Here is an 18937-nt window from a genome sequence, read left to right as displayed (position 1 = left end):
GCATATAGGAATCTTTCTGCTTGTTTGTTAGTCGGTCGTCTATTCACAAGTCCATTCCTTGAGCAGTCTACATATCTTGTAAGCATGACTCATCTTGTTCTGCTCTACTGATTTTGATGAAATTTTATTAGCAAATTACAATGATATGTAGATGTTCATTAAGGAATATAAATATTGTTTAATCCCTGCAAAGGAAAATTATCAGCCTGAACAGTTTTACATGTCATAAGGGCAACTCCAAAAACAGCTCATTGACTACACTCTAATAAGTAGAAGACAGTGACTACAGTGTCATAAATATGGAGTCAGTAGCTATGGTGTCATAAATATGAAGTCAGTAACAATGGTGTCATGAATGGGGTCAGCAACTACTGTGTCATAAATATGAAGTCAGTAACTATGGTGGCATAAAAATGGAGTCAGTGACTACAGTGTCATAAATATGGTGTCAGTGACTACAGTGTCATGAATAGGGGTCAGTAATTACAAAGTGATAAATATGGAGTCAGTGACTTTAGTGTCATAAATTGGGATCAGTGCCAATAGTGTCATTAATATGGAGTCAGTAACTATGGTGTCATGAATGGGGGTCAGTGACTACAGTGTCATGAATATTGAGTTAGTGACTACAGTGTCATAGATATGGAGTCATTGACTACAGTGTCATAAATATGGAGTCAGTGACTTCAGTGTCATGGATATGAAGTCCGTGACCACAATGTCATGAATATGGAGTCAGTGACTACAGTGTCATAAAAAGGGATCAGTGACTACAGTGTCATAGATATAGTCATTGACTACAGTGTCATGAATGTGGAGTCAGTGACTACAGTGTCATGAATATGGAGTCAGTGACTACAGTGTCATGAATAGGAGTCAGTGACTACAGTGTAATAAATATTGAGTCAGTTACTGCAGTGTAATGTATAGGGGTCAGTGACTACATTAAAGGGTAAAACTGAACACCTAGGCAATAGTCAAAAGGAAAGTACTTATAACAAATTGCAATATCATTGTAAAAACTGGAAAGTTGGAAACTATTGCAATGGTCCTGACATGGTGATGAAAATTTTGATACTCAATGAATCATAATACTTTCACAGTAGATACTTTTTTGGATAATTCATTCATAATATTCTCGCATTGCATCAGTTTGTTGTGATTTTTTATTCAGTCATTTATTGTCAATTAATTTTGCAGTTGACTGTGCCATAGATGTTGCATGTAAAAAAATCTATTTTTACCTTTAGGACTGGTAATACATATATTCCCATTTTTGGAGAGAAATGTCAATGCCACAATGGCTTATCCAATTTTTTGTATTCTTTTTTGCAGGATGAAGAAGCAGAGCAAGCCAAAAATTCAGCAGAACTCTTGAGTGAATTAAATGAAGCCAAACAGAGGTAATTGTTTTTGATAATTTTTGATAATTTATGATATAACTGTAAAGACTTAAGTTTAAGGATGTTGTAAACTACAGTTTAATTTTGCCAAAAGTATTTGAAAAATGAAGAAAATGTGATTTTATGCAGTAGATTTTTTTTTTATTGCTTTGCAATATTTCAGATATCATTTTCATAGTTTAGCTTACCATACTTTAATTATTGATTGGATTATAAATCCATTGATGAATAAATTGAAAATAACATTTTATTGAAAATTATACGTTGTAAATTTGAGCTGTAAAAACAGCAAATTTTAGTACTCATTAAACCATAATACTTTCACAGTAGATTTTATTGGATAATTCACTCATAATATTCTATCATTTCATCACTTAGTTGTGATTTTTTATTCTATTTTCAACAGGTAAAGATATTGTAACAATGTTATTCATCCTTCTGTCCAAAACTTCCGTGTGAACACTCTAGCTTCATATTTCAACAAACTTGATACATATTTAGCTTTAGAAAAAATTATAAAAATATTAGATATCCAAAGTCTGAAATCAAGTTCATATTTGGATTAATATATATTATACATGACATGAGGGTGAAACACTTTTCATTGCCTCTGTTAACTTAATATTATTAAGCATATTATAAGGAAAAGCAAATTCATAGTGAATGCAGCCAACAAAACCATATAACCGTATATCATCATGGGAAATTCTAGTTCTGAATATAAAATTCCAGTGCATTATGAAATAACAGTGTTCCTTCTTTAAACATTGTAATTTTGTATTCATTGTTTTCAAATAAGGATAACTTGTACAAAATACAATAAGTTAAGGAATTGGAAAACTTTGTCACTTATATTTTACCAGATCTTAGAATTATTTTGAATTTGATTTAAAACATTGCTTACAATGAATTCAACACAAATACATTGTCCTTAAATTAATAATATTTTTCTCTAATGGAAGTTTTCAAATTTTACCAACTTATTCAATCATGCTATATAGTCTGTATAACTGCCAAAACAACAGAAACAGGCACGTAGCTGCCGTTAGACAAAAAAGCTTTTGCCTGCACTTAATTTTGCCATTTTTTTTTTTTTTAAGAAAAAATACATCCAGGAGAGGCATAAATGATGCTCTAGAACGCTATCTTCGCGGAGCTTTGGGGGGCTTCGCTGGACCTCCTACCAGGGCTTCGCCCTAGACCTGCTGGGGGCCTTAAGTGGCCCCCAGACCCCCTGCCGTAATGTTGCCTACACTTCAATTTGGCTTCAGCTACGCGCCTGAGAAAACAACTTTTACAATAGATGCCTCAATGATATGATAAATGAAATGATTAAAGAAATTGTGTTTCTTTTATGAACAAAAAGCTTAGATGACCTGCTTTAAGATTTAGGACATCAGTAATATTTATATCCAATTCATTGCAGAGTTAGTGAGCTGGAATCTTTGCTTCAAGGTGTACATGATAAACAGACTTTAGAAAACTCTACTCTGAAGTTTCATGTAAGATTCTTTTATTATATGTCTGTCTACAATCTAATTAAAATTAGACCTATTGATTGTTCCATTCAGTCACTTCGTGTAGGATCGAACAACATTCCATTCAGTTCAGAATGATCAAATCTATCTGCAAGAAAACATAATTACTAGCACAAACTTTTGGCAAAAGGTTGTCACACATAAATATGGTGTGTTGAACACTATGGTAAAATTCATGTGACCTTGACCTTTGACAAAGGTCAATTTAATGTACTTCACTTTGCTGTGTTTTTTATGTGACTGCAAATAAAAAAAATGCATATCATTTAATAGTATGATGCTGTTGTTGTCTGTGCCATCTGTAGACACTTGCTTTTCAGGTGATAAATTTGATGTAAGTTAGTGGATTTGATGTTCTGTACAGGAAAGAAAGGGTTTGACTAAAACCTACTGGTAAAGTTTAGGAATATGGGGCCAAAAAGGTGCCAAAATATTGCATTTATACAACTTAAATTGATGTTCTTAAGTATATGTGTATGAATCTCTATGATATTGGATCATGAGGTTCCAAACCACCTGGGTATGACAGAATTAAGGGCCAAACATTTTTTTTGGTTTATGAACAACAACTTTAATTGAGGTGTTTGGATCTCTGTTGCATTCTGCTATGTAAGTACTTGTTTTGATACCATAAAAGAAAGGTTTTGATGGAGTTCAAGGGGGCCCATACCTTTTAAGAAGTGAGGACCAAAAATAGGTCAGCAATAAGCATATACACCAACTTTAAAAAGTATGAACTGCTTATTTCTTATGTCTGAAGCAAATTTTAAAGATCTTTGACCAATTTCATCCCAGCAAGAATCTTATTTAGTGGCAAATAATCACAATCAACTTCAGAGCTGTAGCAAGTTTAAATGTTGTTCAATGTTTGACCTTTGGATATTAAGCTACACCCTGTTATGCATTTTTTTGTGGTGTTCATGAATCTGCATAAAAATATATCTTGCATCATGAGGGTTTCTTTTTGATGATCTTCGACTGTCTGTCATAAATTAAAATTTCTCTTTCAAAAACCTTTTTATTCTCTGTATTTTGTAGCTACTTTTAAACAAGAACATGCTACATGTACTATCTGCCAATACATGTATCCATATGTTGACAAAAAAAAGTACCTAAAAATGCTTTCCCTGGAAATTTTTTAGCTTTTATGAAAAACCCTCAATTGATACATTACACAGGACATACCTTTGATATATCTTGTTTACTTGTTATAAAATGGTGGAGGTAATTATACATCACTACCTTAAGAAATATTTTCTTTTACTCATAACCACATTGTATTTTGTTTTGCCATTCCAGGTTGAAAATATGTTTTGTGTTGGTTCGCCTTTAGCTGTGTTTCTTGCATTGAGAGGAGTGCGTCCCATGCCAAAAGGAACCATAGATCACATATTATCACCATCAGTCTGTAAACGGTTGTTTAATTTATACCATCCTTATGATCCTGTTGTAAGTTTGATGGCTTATGTAGAATTGTGTGCTAAACCCTTTGAATTGTATTTTTATTACATCTTAAATACCAGTATATATCATGTATTTAAAAAAAATAAATAAATCACAATAGAAATATTTTTAGTTGAATAAACTTTAAGTAAATTTAATAAAGTTTATGTTTTGAAAACGTTTGATTATCCTTGAATTGAAAGTATACATAAGAAATGTTTTTACCTGCAAGACCAGTTGTGAAAACAAGTCTAGTAGCTGCTTGAATCTGTCAGTTTATCCAGCCATTTTCATAACTTTATGTTGTGGTGGGTGAAATGTTATGAAATCTGTAACACAGAAAGTGTATACTCAATAATATTGATGTGCACTCCCTATCATGGAGAAATTTGACAAATGTTTTTCTACAATTTTAGCATGTTGAACTTATCCATTTTTTCAGCAGTATATGCTATCATTGGTACACTGCTTTAGGAAATTTTTAACCATCACTGCAGTTTTTATTTTTTTAACTTGCATAGTGTTTATACCAAGCATCACATGGGAGGCTAATGATAGACATCTAGACAACCAGAATAGTATCAGACAGGCCCACAGAAATGGGTCAAGGAAATGAATTCAAAGTGAAACTAGCCTTTAAATTAAAATTGAAATTGAAATAAACATTTCATGAACAAAAATTAACAAGATTGACTCTATCTAGATCCGGTACACTTAACTATTTTTTTTTTAAAGGGACAACCTATCCTATCTCTTATCGTCCTTTTTTAACTCACCTGGCCATAAGCCATGAGCTGTTGCCATCACTTGGTGTCATATGTCATCGTTGTCATTAATAATTTTTCAAAACTCTTCTCTTTTGAAACTACAAGACCAAACCAAAACAAACTTGGTATGAATGTTCCTTAGGGTATCCTGCTTAGAACTGGCGTGGGAATTTTTGATCCGTCGAAAAACATGGCCACCATTACTAAAAATAGAACATAGGGGTCAGACAGTTTTTCACATATATCTCCAAAATCATTAGATTTAGCCAAATTCTGACATAGGGTAAAACTGTTGTAGGGATTTTTTATCGATCAAAACATGTGGCCGTTGTTATTAAAAATAGAACAATGTGGTCAGACTGAATTTTTTTTTGTATTTATCTCCAATACTAATATGTTTAGCCAATTTTATCAATTGCAAATATGATCATTATAAGGCCTACAGAAGTGTTCAGTGATCGAAGTTGTCAGATGACTCCTTATTAGAGTTATAGACCTTGAAAATTAAAAAAATGATGTTTTTAGTAGTTTTCAGTCAATATCTTCGAAACTATGATAGATAAAAAGTAACTTTCATTGATGAAATGATTCTTATGATAAATACTACCAAATTCTTCTTTGAGTTAAAATTATCAGACAACTTGTTAGAGTTATTGCCCTTGAAAGGCAAAAATTTGAGCAGATGAGTGATTCAGGCTCCTGTGAGCCTCTTGTTTCAAGGATTTAACAAGTGTAAGAAAAATGTGTAAGTGCGATGCTTTTACCCCTGTCCTGTTCTGTCGTACCTTCCGTCTGTCTGTCCGTATTATACATAATCATGGTTTGTCAGGCTATCTCCTCAAACAGTTTTTGAACTACATCTAAAATATTTTACTGGATATTTCTACACATGATGAAGGTGTGCAGGGTCAAAGAATTTTGATTTTCATGAAATATTACAGAAATTTTTGATAGTTAGACTTAATCATTTTCATCAGAAATAGGGCTATATGGCTTGTCCGACTATCTCCTCCTGAAGTTTTTAAACTACATCTAAAATATTTTTTGCAGAATGTTTCTACACATAATCATGGTGTGCAAGGTCATAGGATCTTGATTTTTGTGGAATATTACGGAACTGGGTGATAGTTGGATTTTGTAATTTTTGTCAGAAATATACCCTAAGTTACAAAGTTAGGGATTTGTTATTGGGGGTATTAACATTTTTTATGTGTCCGTCAGTCTTTCCATCAGTCCCCTTTTTCTCATCGCAAGTACTTTTGCAGTGCTTAGCCTAACATACCAAATATTACTACATCAACCAACAGTACATAACCTTTCTGAATCTGCAAATTGTCCAAAAATAGACATGTTCTTAATTTGGCAAATCTATCTAGCAGGGACATCATAAGTATCTTACAGACACATTTAATTTATTAAAAAAATCACTACAAACAAATGACTTGGGCGCTCCTGTGACAAACAGATCTTCTAGTCTTTTCTTAACACTAATATTATGAAATTTTTTTTTTATGTCCCCATGACAAACTGTCGGGGGCATATTAATTCACTCCTGTCCGTCCGTTCGTCAATTCGTCTGTCCGGATTACACATGATCATGGCTTGTCCAGCTATCTCCTCAAGCAGTTTTTGAACTACATCCATAATATTTTACAGGACATTTCTACACATGATGGAGGTGTGCGGGGCCAAAGGATTATGATTTTCTTGAAATATTACAGAAATTGGTGATTGTTAGACTTACTCATTTTCATCAGAAATAGAACTATATGGCTTGTATGGCTATCTCTTCATCTAAAATATTTTTGCAGGATGTTCCTACACATAATGGTTGTGTGCAAGGTCATAGGATCTTGATTTTCATGAAATATTACAGAACTGGGTGATAGTTGGACTTTGGAATATTAAGGAACTGGGTGATAGTTAGACTTTATCATTTTTGTTAGAAATATATCCCAAGCAACACTGTTAGGGATTTGTTATGGGGTATAAACATTTTTTATGTGACAGTCCGTCCATCGGTACTCTTTTTCTCATTGCAGCTAGTCTGACACAACAGAATTTCATGACACTATGTGGCCAGGATACAATATGTAGATATGCATATATTTAGGAATTTCTAATCCCCAAATTGATCTCCAAATTTTTTGAGTTATGCTACTGGAACAGTTTGTCATTGCAAGTCTTGGAAGGATTGAGCTGAACCAACGAACCATGAGTATCACAAGTCTTGGAAGGGTTTCTGAATCTGCAAACCATGTCTTCATACAAAAATAAACATGTTCCTAATTTGATTTACTTAAAAAAAAAATCACTACTAACAAATGAAGCGGGGGCTCCTGTGATAAATAGGGTTTCTAGTTATGATGTGGATCAATATTGTCAACCTCATCAAACGATTATTAGTGCCATTTGAAATTAACATATTTTAGTGTATTTTGAATCCCATTAAAGTAGTTCCTTAAAAAGGGGCATGGCTAAAATACCACCAAATGGACAAAGTTGCTCAATAAAGCAGAACTATTCAGCATTAAATAGAAATTATATAATTAGAGACATTTTTTTCCAGGCTTATAGAATTGAACCACTGATACTGAAGCATTATTCTACAGTAATGCCATTACCTATACATAAGTATGATACTGCTAATAAAGTGCCATACCAAAGCATGAAATCCAAGGCATATGCAGCCTTTGAAACTGCAGGGTCTGTAGACAAACTATCAGAAAAAGGTGACAAATCAGAAAGTGGTAATGTAAATGGCATGGAACCTGAGGTGACGGGAAGTGCTGATTCTTCTCCTTCTCGACAGCATGGGATCTCTTCATTTAGTTAGTATTTGTTTGGCAACAGTGCATGGCATTTTCTTTCTTTTTTTATTTCTTATTTGAAGTTTTTCTCACTCAAGTCACATTACAGTGGTACATGTACCTAAAAGTTACTAATCCTATGCATGGTGAAATTCATATTTTCTTCTCAGTTGTTTGGATAATTATTTGCCAAACAACATTTTTACAACAAATCAAGTCTAACTAACCATTTCTAATTTATCTATTAATGTACATGTTAAAATGTGGCTTCCAAAGTTCCAAGGACAAGTGATGTCTTTAAAGGTTCATACCATTGCAAAGCAAGGACAATAAGACTTTCAAAATTGTAATATTAATGGTACTATGGTTGTAGAAGTTTTTCACAAAATTTACTTGAATATTAAGATAATACTGAAAATCCACATTTTACCTTTCCTACAAACTGACAGCATGGAGGCAAATTACTCATGCATGTTAACATGTTAACAATATTAATACACTTTTATAGTAAATTACATATATACCGGTAATTTGAAAGAACACATTCTAAGCTTATTACACCCTCTGCAGATATAGTTTGGGATATATATGAATCACCCTATCTGTCTGTCTGTCTTTCTGTTCATCCATCCCACTGTCCACACTTCTTGTAAGTGCAACTCTTCCTTAACCACTAAAGTGATTTTGATAAAACTTTATAGGAATGTTGGGCACCATATGAAGATGTGCATAAAGGAATGTAGTTATTGTCAGGGAACTCTAAATGAAGATAATCAGAACTCCTAAACCACTCAAGGGGTTGGAATGAAACTATAAGAAGGTTTGGCATCATATGTATATGTGCATGAAGAAATATAGTTACTGTCTGGGACTACAAAGGAAGATGATTTAACTTTAAGGTTGAACATGTTGAATCCTTGTAAGCACAACTCCTTTTAAATATTCAAGGGATTTTGATTAAGCATTTTAGGAAGGTTTTGCAGCATATGTAGATGTGCATGAAGTAATGTAGTTACTGCCAGGGGTCTGCAAAGGGAGAAAATTGAACTCACGGGTTATACATTCAACTGCATTTGAAGTGCTGATATTAATTCTAATTTTGATTACTTTTGTTCAACATACAAACAAATTATGCACTTACAATGCATAGACCTAGGTTCAGTGTGTTTTTGGAGCTACATAGAGGGTTAGTAAGTGAGACCTCAACTCATCAAAGAGTTACTGCCCTTTTCTGTCAAAATGGGATTTTTTGGTTGTACTCACCTGATATTTATAGCCTGCCACTTAAGTACTCAATGGGAAAGTGTCAGATTATTTGTACCAGGAATTATATTTTGTGAGGTTTCAATGTACATGTACCCCCCTATTTTTTTTAAAGGATCCGGAATTACATTTTGTGAGGTTTCTGTGTACATGTAGCCCCCTATTTTTTTTAAAAGGACCAGGAATTATATTTTGTGAGGTTTCTATGTACATGTATCCCCCAATTTTTTTAAAAGACAACAAAAATTTTGCAGTTGTATTATAGTACAGCACTTTTGTCATCTTTTCTAATTATTATTTGGCAGTGTAGACCTCTAAATTTGTATTGCAAAAAGGGACCCAAATTGGTCCAAATACAAGCAAATTTTGCTGTCGAATAATGGTAAGGCACTCTCAATCGAAAACAGTAGGTTTTTATGGGTTTTCTTGAGTTTCTGTAGATTTTTAAACTATTTCCCAAGCTTATATGAAGTGATGTGGGCGTGTACGTCTTTCTGTCCCCACTGCCTTCCATTACAAATTGGTTTCCCATTTCACATTCATTACTCCTACACCACAGAATGGAATTAAATGAAACCTTTACATAATCTATATTACTTATTTTCATTATGCATATCCTATTTTATATTTTGATCCAAATCAATTTGGAGGATTTCACATAGCAAAATTTGGACTTCGTCATTTAGCCAGCACTCCACAGTTTAGTTTAGTTTCACACTTTTGGCTAGGGATGAAAAATGACATAAATGGAAACCGGTGGTTGCTATAGTGATTAAAAATGAAGAGTCTATTGTTGATAAAACATTTTCTGAAAAAGGGGACTTTTAAAAGTATTTTGCAATGTTTTATATATTTTCAATGTTGAAGGGGCTTTTTTCAATGACAATTTGACTTTATTGTGAAAGTGAAAGTAAGTCAATTTTTCACCATGCTGAATTTAATAAGTGGATTACAAAGTGAAATGGCTCAAAATCTAACTGGGGATGCCCATATGAGGAAGGGGTTTTCGAAGGAAAAAGTTTGAACAGTTTCAGGGGATGAAATAAAAATTTCAGATATTTTGCAGGAAATTTGATATTTTTAAACCTGATTTTATTAACTTTTTAGCAAATTTTCACATATTTTTGCATGGTTTCTATGGTAACCCTATATACTGTGGGTAATTTTTTTCCAGAAATTTTTTACTGCATCCTGAAGGCTTTGGCTTGAGCTATTTCTAGATATATAGATTTAGAACTCTAACAAATAGGCTTCTGGAACAAGGTTATGTTGCTACAAGATTGAAGTCATCACTATAGAAGTCTTATGGTCGTCATCATGTACTCGTGGATCGTTATGGTGTATCCATCAGCACCATGAAAACTGATGTATTCAATGGGTCATAGTTTTTCTTTCCTCGTTTGTCTACCCCGGACTTGACTTTTTATGAGCAACTCGGTGGGTGTTTCTAGAAAAGCAGAGGACGCTTACCCTACCGGTGCACCTGGTCCATGCTCCCTGTTTTTAGTGGAGTCCGAGTTGCTCATTTGCTTTTGTTACTTTGTATGTATGATTTTAGTTACTTTATGTTCTTTGTTGTGTATGTCTGTTTTCCATGTCTGGTCATTGTCTCTGGATTACATTCTTTTGATTACCGCTATAACCTTGGTTCCCTTGACTACTCATTTACAGATGCTTGACAATTTTTAAAGTGATAAATGTTACAAAGCATCAGATTACAAGACCAAAATTAGGCAGTTCTACAATACTGTGGAGTCCTGGCTTACTGATATGGGACACAGGGTTCCCATTTCTTATCCATTACTTTTCCTACACAACTATTACATAAAGTCCTTTGCGCACCTCCTTTTTCAGATTTCGATCTAAATCAGCTTTGAGGTAAAAAGGTGCATGTTATCAAAGGATTGAGCTGGTGTATAAATTTAGTGAGCATTGCTTACAGTTTTTCTGATTTGGAGCTTGTGGTCAAAAGATCCAAAATAAATATGTGGATTTCAACAAAAATCCTATGATTTATTAAAGGTTACATGTAAATGGATTAATGGTCATAAATTACAGTGTGAGCTTCACTCCTTTTAATAATGTGTAATAACTGTTCTTCATTTCCATAATATAAATTGCCAAGAATATGAACAGTCCACCAAATAATTTTGTTTTTGTTGTATACTCTTACTAATGGTGAATTACTAAACAAATTTATGCATTAAATCTTGACAATTTTAGTACACTGTACTGTGCTATTGAAAGAAGAAGATTTACAGCCTTAGCAATCCATTTGGATTGCTTCTATATTGTCTTCTCTTCTCTTCACATTTTACGTGTCACTTCAAAAGATATTTCGTCTCATTCTGACAATAACTTTTTTTACAGTTGGGAATTTGTTCAAGAGGAAGGGTAATAAAGATGAAATGAGTGCAGAATTAAAAAACTTAGAAAAAATGGAAAAAGAAGGAGAAGAAATACAACGTTCTCTTGACCAAAAAGTAAAAATAGAGCGTATGTGCTCTGTTGAACACACGGGTCAGTAGCATTATGTCTATAGTTATAGATAGATGATGTTGATTTATAAAAAAATGTAATAACTTAAAAATCTAGGTTAATACACATGTCATTACTTATTACACAAATTTATGTCAGAATTGTGTACTTTACTTATATTTTTTGTGGTATGATAAGCATGGTATGATGATTTTTTTTTGTCTAGTACAGAAAATTGCATAACAATACTACATGTAATAGAAAATATTATAAAACTTTATATATTTTTTGAATGTTGGTGATATTAACTATTTTCTGATTTACAGATTTGGAATATAGAATAGATTACCAGATTAGACAAGGTGGTTTCTCAAACAGTTACATCTCACTACTAACTTCACATACATCTTACTGGGGCAACAAAGATGTAGCGTACTTTATCCTTACTCACTTGTTTCCATTCTTAGAAGATTTATAGCCAACAGGGAAAAGCCTTTACCAGTTTGTGTCTTAATCATCTTGCCAAATTTCATGTGTTAAGAATTATAAGAACATTGTGTTATTAAATATCAATAATTTGTGTATGGCAATCACCGTATCCATCATTCCATCTCAATTTGTGTCTGCATCTCTTGTAACAGCTACTGCTTCTCAAGCTGCTCAATAGATTGGGATGAAACCTTATGGAAAAGTTCCTAATATGTAGACATCTTATGTCTTATATGTTGACAACTTAAAGTAAATACAATTATAAGGAATTTTGTTCATACCCTGCATTCTTTTTCAACAATACAAATACATTGATTTCAAGAAGGCTACTGTTGCTTGAGGGGTCTTTCTAAGCACTGTGATGTTTGAAGACTTGGGAACCCCTATCACAAGGGCCTCATTTTGCCAACCTCTTAACCCCTGCCTCATCTGATTTCAACCTATATTTACATTTAGGTATTTGTATTCATTTTCAAGTTGTATGTTTCTATGACATGAATTTATTTTATGATTTTTTTTATTGTTGATGTAGTACAAAAATGATTTTTCTGTATTTTTACATGTAAGATTATGAACTTCGATATGAAATATTATATTTTGTATGTGTGTATAAATTTTATTTGATTGTTTCTCATTCAGAACCATGGCATTTTATAGTTCATTACACACTGAAAGATGCCTTTTGTTTTCAACCATTTATAACCAGACAAGTTGTGCTACAAAGTAATTTGGTGCAAATGATTTAGAATCCTGTTTATTTTTTCTCTGTCATTATGAGCTGCAAAAAATCATATTAAAGTAGTCTGTTGCTTATGTGTCTTCATAGGATTTTTCTTTGTTCATGGCATAGATGTTTGAACAATATATATTTTCCTGTGTATAAACTTTTGCATTGAATTTTGAATAGTGTTGAAGATCTGATTCAGATTTTAATTGCTCTTTTTTTCTGTTGTCATGTTAATGAAAATAAATAAGGAACTTTCAGGGGTGGATCCAGAAATTTTGTAAAGGGGGGGGGGGGTCCAGGCTATCATTTGCTAGTTTTTGCCCAGATTTTGCACACAGTTATCTTGAATTAATTTGTTGTTGTTGGGGAGCACTATTATTGGTTTCCTCTATGTGCTGTAATCTTACTGTTTTAGTTTCTTTTTCTAACAGCAAACAACTATTAAATTGAAGAACTGTCCATATATTTCAAAATATTTTACACGTTATGAAATTTTTGTAAAGACTAGATTTACTAGTATAGACTACATTGACAGACAGTGAAAATGTATAAAAAGTGAAATATCACACATTACCAAACAATTTATCAATTTTACCACAGAAACAATGATTTTCAGTTTTGAATACATGTACATCTCCTAAACAATATTTTGTTACGGATAGAGTATTGCACTTCCATTTTTTTAAGGGAGGTAGAATATTTCAGATAGTTCATATGGATAACTCTTCTGTTTGATGATTCACTTTTTTTCTAGCTACATTTTTCAGCTTTAGTACAGTCAATGTAAAGGGAAACAGTAAGTTTTACATTAATTAAGAATAATGAGTAAACCATGGTCATTTTAATAAAAATTTGGGAAAAAAAGTTTAAACAGTCATAGTTAGTTATTATTATGTTAATATTTGTCTTCCAGAGAATACCTTGTCTCTGATTTTTACCTGTCTTTCATACTGCTGTGATATTTTAACTTTATTTAAATATATTATACCTTTTGTTTTCCTCCATTTGTTGAGTCCTGATTTATTTTTTTCCAATGTATTATTGAACAATATTTGAAGTAAGCTCATGTTTCTGGTAATATATAAACATGTTTACAAAATGCTTGTAGGTTTAGTGTTCATCTTCAATGATAAACATAAATTAAAAACCAAAAAAGTTTCCTTGGTGCTATACAGTGAACAACATTAACAAGACTTACCAATTGTCAATAACAATGATTGTGAGACATTTTGTTATTTGTATATTGACAGTTCATGCTATAGATTTTCTTGTTTTAAGTTACCGAGATTTGCTGTAAAAAAAATTCAAAAATTTGAAACCCCTAAAACACAGAGGCTAGGCTCCTTGTATTTCACATTGGGCTACAATATTGTATCTCCTTTGACATACTCTGGTAGATCTTTGGCTTCCTATTTCTATATTGTTTGGTTTTAAATACTTCTCGTATACAATTTAATTTTGAACCTTGAACTTTCCATGTATTTGGTTCTAATACGGCGGATGAGAGGTTACTCCCAGCATACCAAATTTTGCAATATTTACATGATTGGTATATTTAAGTTTGAATTGATTTGTAAAGTTGTAATACCAACTAACAAAATTTTATGAAAATATGCACTGACATCGATATCTTTAATGCTGCTTAGTTTTAATTTATTTAGTACCCAAGACATTATCATACAATAAATTTGAAGATTCATTTCTCAGCTTTAAGTGAAACTAAGTTTGACACTGAAGAAAAGGGTTGTGAAAATGTGTTGTTAATGAGTCATTATCTGTACCAAGGTTGTTGTTGAATAAGTAACACAGTTGTATTTCGTCAATTTGTTCGAAGTTAAATATGTTAATGATTTTTAGTTATCAACACCAATAGACACAAACTGTACCAACTTGTTCATTTGTCATATACGATTCATTTTTTTTACTTACTGTACATCTAATAAAGTATATTGTTGTATAATACTTAAAGGTAAGAATCTGTTAAGGTTTTTTTTTCATTGTGTATATTGACTAAACAAATAAGGTGGATTTTTTTTTTGTCTTTCATAGAAATTACATTCCAAAAATAGTCTACATTTGATGCAATTAAAAAACATGTATTCGAGATTTTCCATGCGAACAAATTTGAATGTGTTCATTCTTTTAAACTGATTACTGACACCTGACCAGTAATCTCAAATTTAGAACATCAAAACCTTTACTGATGCCTCCAAATCTTTAAATAAAATACTGTTATCAATATGCCACTGTTCATGGTTTGAAAACTAAGGTTGTATCTACACTACTGTCAACCAAAATTTTAATTTCTCCACTCTTCACAGTGGAGTCACTCATGGCCTCCACTGTGACTCCACCAAAGTAAAAACCAAGAAAAAAAATGCCCAATTTCAATAGTTTTTAAATATTTTTTTCTGTCCTTTACTGAAATGTTATTAAGCTGCTGGAACCATTAAATATACCTTTGCATAAAGACTGGAGTAGTTAATTGTAGACAATTTTTGAAATGGTGACTCCACTGTGGAGAGTGGAGACACTGTGACTCCACTCAAAATATCTCCACTGAGAAGAGTGGAGAAATTAAAATTTGTGTTGATAGTAGTGTAGCTGTACTTAGTTGTGCATTCCATTTAATTTTTCTATTGTACATAACATTCCCTGAACCATGTGAAATATATTTTTTTTGTTAGCATTGTTATTATTTTTTGCATGTGCAATATTAACTTTTGTTAATTTTCAAATCAATTTGTTGACTTTCACATATTTGAATAAATTTATCTATTAATGCAATCTATTCTTTCTTATCCTCGTATCTATGCCAGTTATCTCACCAAATCAGTGTTGAGTGATATCACTAACTCAGTGCTCATTCAAAGATGCTCTTTTGGCTGTGTGGAAAAGACTTCAACATAATGTACTTAATTATAGGATTAATATCACAACTTGTTAAATAATGACATTTTTTCTCCTGCTCATTTTCGGATATATTTATTATAATTACCCCCACAGAAATGAAATTTAATATTGTATTTTTAGTCCTCTACACTGCTTTGGTGGTCTCATGGAAGCATGCTAGCCTTCAGTGCTGGAGTTTTTGGTTTTGATCCAAGGCAGAGTCACAACAAGCATAGGGCATGTAGGAGTTAGAAGCAACGACAGGTTGGTTGAGAGTCATATAATTGGTTGTAGTGAGATGACATGCCTACTTGAAGGCTGTTGCTTCATTGAGCTAGCACAATAAAAACCCAACTCATAGTGTTTGACTAGTACAATGCAGAGTCTGTTCAATAAATCAAATGTTCCTTTCCTGAAATGGATCAAATAACTACCATAGGATGTTAAACTGCAATCAATCAATTAAATCCCCTACCCTCAATAGCCATGTGGACTATAATTTTTGGCTCAATCTGTCCTTCTGTCTGTCATGTTAAGACTTTTTCAGATGTCCTTTGAAGTATTGGGTTGGTATTTTGATTTTGATACTTGATGTCTTTCAGTTTGAATTTTGTTAAAGAATCATTTTTTTTTTGGGGTGGGGGAGGGGGCTGAGCTAAGGCCCCTTGATCTTGTTTATTTTGAGCTTATTTTTAGTTGTCCTGATATTTTTAGACATCCTTTAACGATTTTTACTTCAAATTTTGTTGTAGTGGAATGTTTTAATATTCTAGTCTTTCTGGATTTGACAAGCTGTAAACATCTTGATTTTTGTGGTTGCCAATATTTCACTGATTCTGTCAACTGAACATATAATTCACAGGTATCAATTTTTGTCATTGAAGTCATAGTCTCGTGCTCTCCAGTTAATCATAAATTCACACAATGGACACATTTATAACAATAGCTTAAAGTTTTATTATACCATTCAATGTAATAAAGATTCTGCAGACATAGATGTGTATTGTTACTTGAGATACATGTTAAGAATCATAGCCATGCATTAATGTTTGATCACAGCACCTAGATTTATAATTTACCAACAGAAAATGTTGTCAAGAGTTAAGTTTACTTTTATCATTTCGATCTAACACTGTTTTAGGAATATCAATTTTAGACTTCAAACTTTTAACTTCAGTTGCAATGTCTTTGGATTCTAAAATCCTTTCATCTCTTTCCTCTTGTATACTTTTAGTTTTCCATGGTGTTGATTCTCTTCCAACTATATTTTCAAAGTTGTAGCCAATAAATCCAATCACAACAGCAAAGGGGAAGGTCACATACACAGAATTTACTCGAATAAAGTTCACAATTAGTGGCCACATTATCAACCAGACTTATCAGACACCACTTACCTGAAAAGATAAAATTGTAAACATGTACATGTACAGTTGTTCACCATATAACTGGTTCTAAGTAAACAATATCAATGTCAGCAAAGACTTTAAAGAGTATTGAAGGTTTCACAAACTTAAGTCAAATACACTAGTAATTTAATATATTCATTGTATGACAAAGCCACTGACAGTTTAATTAACTTATGTATGTTCTCAAAAAGATCTTGGAGTCCAAGTCAAGTCCACTCTGAAACCATCAGAGCATGTTCCTAACATTACAAGGGAGGTCTAGCTATAAAAAAAATGGACTTATATAGTACATGTGTTATTTTACTTCTCTGACTAACAAGAAAATTACAACTCTATACACATCTATTATAAGAGTGGGTCTGGAATACACATCCCCAATGAGGAGCCTGTGGATAAAATCGGACATAAATGTACATGTACATGTAACTGAACTTTGAACTAGTTTAAAACAAATTTAAATGCTTGGATCTATCTCAGAAACAAATACACCAACAGTGTATCTTCTCTTCAGGAGAGATAGGACTATATTTATAAGATCTAAACTTACAAATACTTGCACCAAATGTTCAAAACCCCATCAAGTTTCTCCTTTACACATCCTACATGTAACCTCAGGGGACATACATTAAAACTGTCACTAATAAGGAAGTCTCTTCAGCAAATGAATCATCTACCAATGGAACAAACAGAACAAGATCACCATTCAAGCAATCACTCTTGCTTATTTTAAGGGAGTCCTGAGGGGGGGTTGGCATCAGATCCATTTCACCCCAGTATCAAGCAAGCATCATTAACAGGATTCTAAAGATATGATCCAGTACGATTATCATTCTCATACTGTGTGTTTCAACCAATTACATGATTGTACTGACAAGAAAAGGCGAGACTTACTTATTAAACAGCATTTTAGCTATGTCGTATTTTTTCTGATGTAACTTACACTATAGTTACAGTACGTTCTAATATACCCTCCATGATCACTACATAGATAAGGATCCTTTGACAACACCATGCTGCTTATAATCTTGTTACCAAAACAAGAGTCACATTTGTAATAATTAATCAAGAGAATTTTATTACAGATGATATCATGAAAAGTATACTCACTGCATCATGTGTCCAAGATAAAACTAAAAGGATATTTTTTGGGGGGTTTTCGGTCTTACTTAATTCCTCTGTTGGTTCGTACCATTTATATATCGTCCCAACTAATCTGTCATTCTCACTTCGGTCTTAGGATACATGAACCATGTCAAAGTTGTGGAGGGTTCAGAAATTTTCTTGTGTTTTTAATTCCTGGAGTAGGTGTTCGTTTTACCATTCTGACAATGGAATTTATGGTCATAGAGGAAGAAAAGACAGAGTACAAAAAGGTCTCAACATATCTCACATTTGGTTTTTGAGTTTGTTTATAAATCGTCTTGACCTACAACTCGATTTCATTGGTCAAAGATGGAGGTGTGTCCAACCAGTGTTATAATTCCTTTGTTAGGGTGAGAAGGCCATGTCATTGTTATGCCTTCGCAAATTTCAAACAGTTAAAAGATACTTGTACCAAAACCCTTAGCTTTTTCTATCTTCTGTTGTCCAATGCAATGTATCATACAGCAACATGCTGGTGGTCAAAACAAAACAAAAAAAAAACAAGTGATTTTAGAAAACTTTTTCATCTTATGAAGGAGAAAGTTTTAGAGAATAAATTTACCATTTTTAAAGAGTAA

General features: G+C 32.6%; 2 protein-coding genes and 2 long non-coding RNA genes across 5 annotated transcripts in view; 2 read left to right on the top strand and 2 right to left on the bottom strand.

Annotated features, from left to right (window-relative positions):
• The window catches only part of LOC148623710 (phospholipase DDHD1-like), a 40563-nt gene extending 24854 nt beyond the window's left edge, over positions 1-15709 (top strand). Inside the window, exons 9-14 of one of the 2 annotated variants that reach the window (XM_088565744.1) lie at positions 1336-1403; positions 2830-2905; positions 4241-4390; positions 7721-7883; positions 11595-11744; positions 12029-15709. In XM_088565744.1, coding sequence (XP_088421870.1) covers positions 1336-1403; positions 2830-2905; positions 4241-4390; positions 7721-7883; positions 11595-11744; positions 12029-12180 — 759 coding nt within the window. In that variant the 3' untranslated portion in view covers positions 12181-15709. Of the gene's footprint in view, positions 1-1335; positions 1404-2829; positions 2906-4240; positions 4391-7720; positions 7983-11594; positions 11745-12028 lie in introns of both variants that reach the window. The other variant, XM_088565742.1, reaches the window with a different exon arrangement.
• On the bottom strand, positions 2901-7178 carry LOC148623711 (uncharacterized). The gene is made up of 3 exons (XR_015919477.1): positions 5161-7178; positions 4610-4713; positions 2901-3029 (listed from the first exon to the last, which is right to left on the bottom strand). It is a non-coding gene; the product is annotated as an uncharacterized LOC148623711 (long non-coding RNA).
• Positions 15710-16743: 1034 nt separating the features above from the next.
• On the bottom strand, positions 16744-18467 carry LOC148623709 (uncharacterized). The gene is made up of 2 exons (XR_015919476.1): positions 18324-18467; positions 16744-17204 (listed from the first exon to the last, which is right to left on the bottom strand). It is a non-coding gene; the product is annotated as an uncharacterized LOC148623709 (long non-coding RNA).
• Positions 18448-18937, top strand: part of LOC148623708 (2-oxoadipate dehydrogenase complex component E1-like) — a 39628-nt gene continuing 39138 nt past the window's right edge. Inside the window, exon 1 of the mRNA XM_088565741.1 lies at positions 18448-18589. Within this exon, the coding sequence (XP_088421867.1) occupies positions 18466-18589 (124 nt within the window). The 5' untranslated portion in view covers positions 18448-18465. The remainder of the gene's footprint in view (positions 18590-18937) is intronic.

This window comes from Perna viridis, chromosome 2 (genome assembly GCF_037379345.1).
Source record: "Perna viridis isolate PV_CMFRI_1.1 ecotype Kerala chromosome 2, ASM3737934v1, whole genome shotgun sequence".
NCBI lineage: Eukaryota > Metazoa > Mollusca > Bivalvia > Mytilida > Mytilidae > Perna > Perna viridis.
The sequence above is the reverse complement of the archived record's forward strand: the minus strand, read 5'-3'. Positions and strand labels throughout refer to the sequence as shown.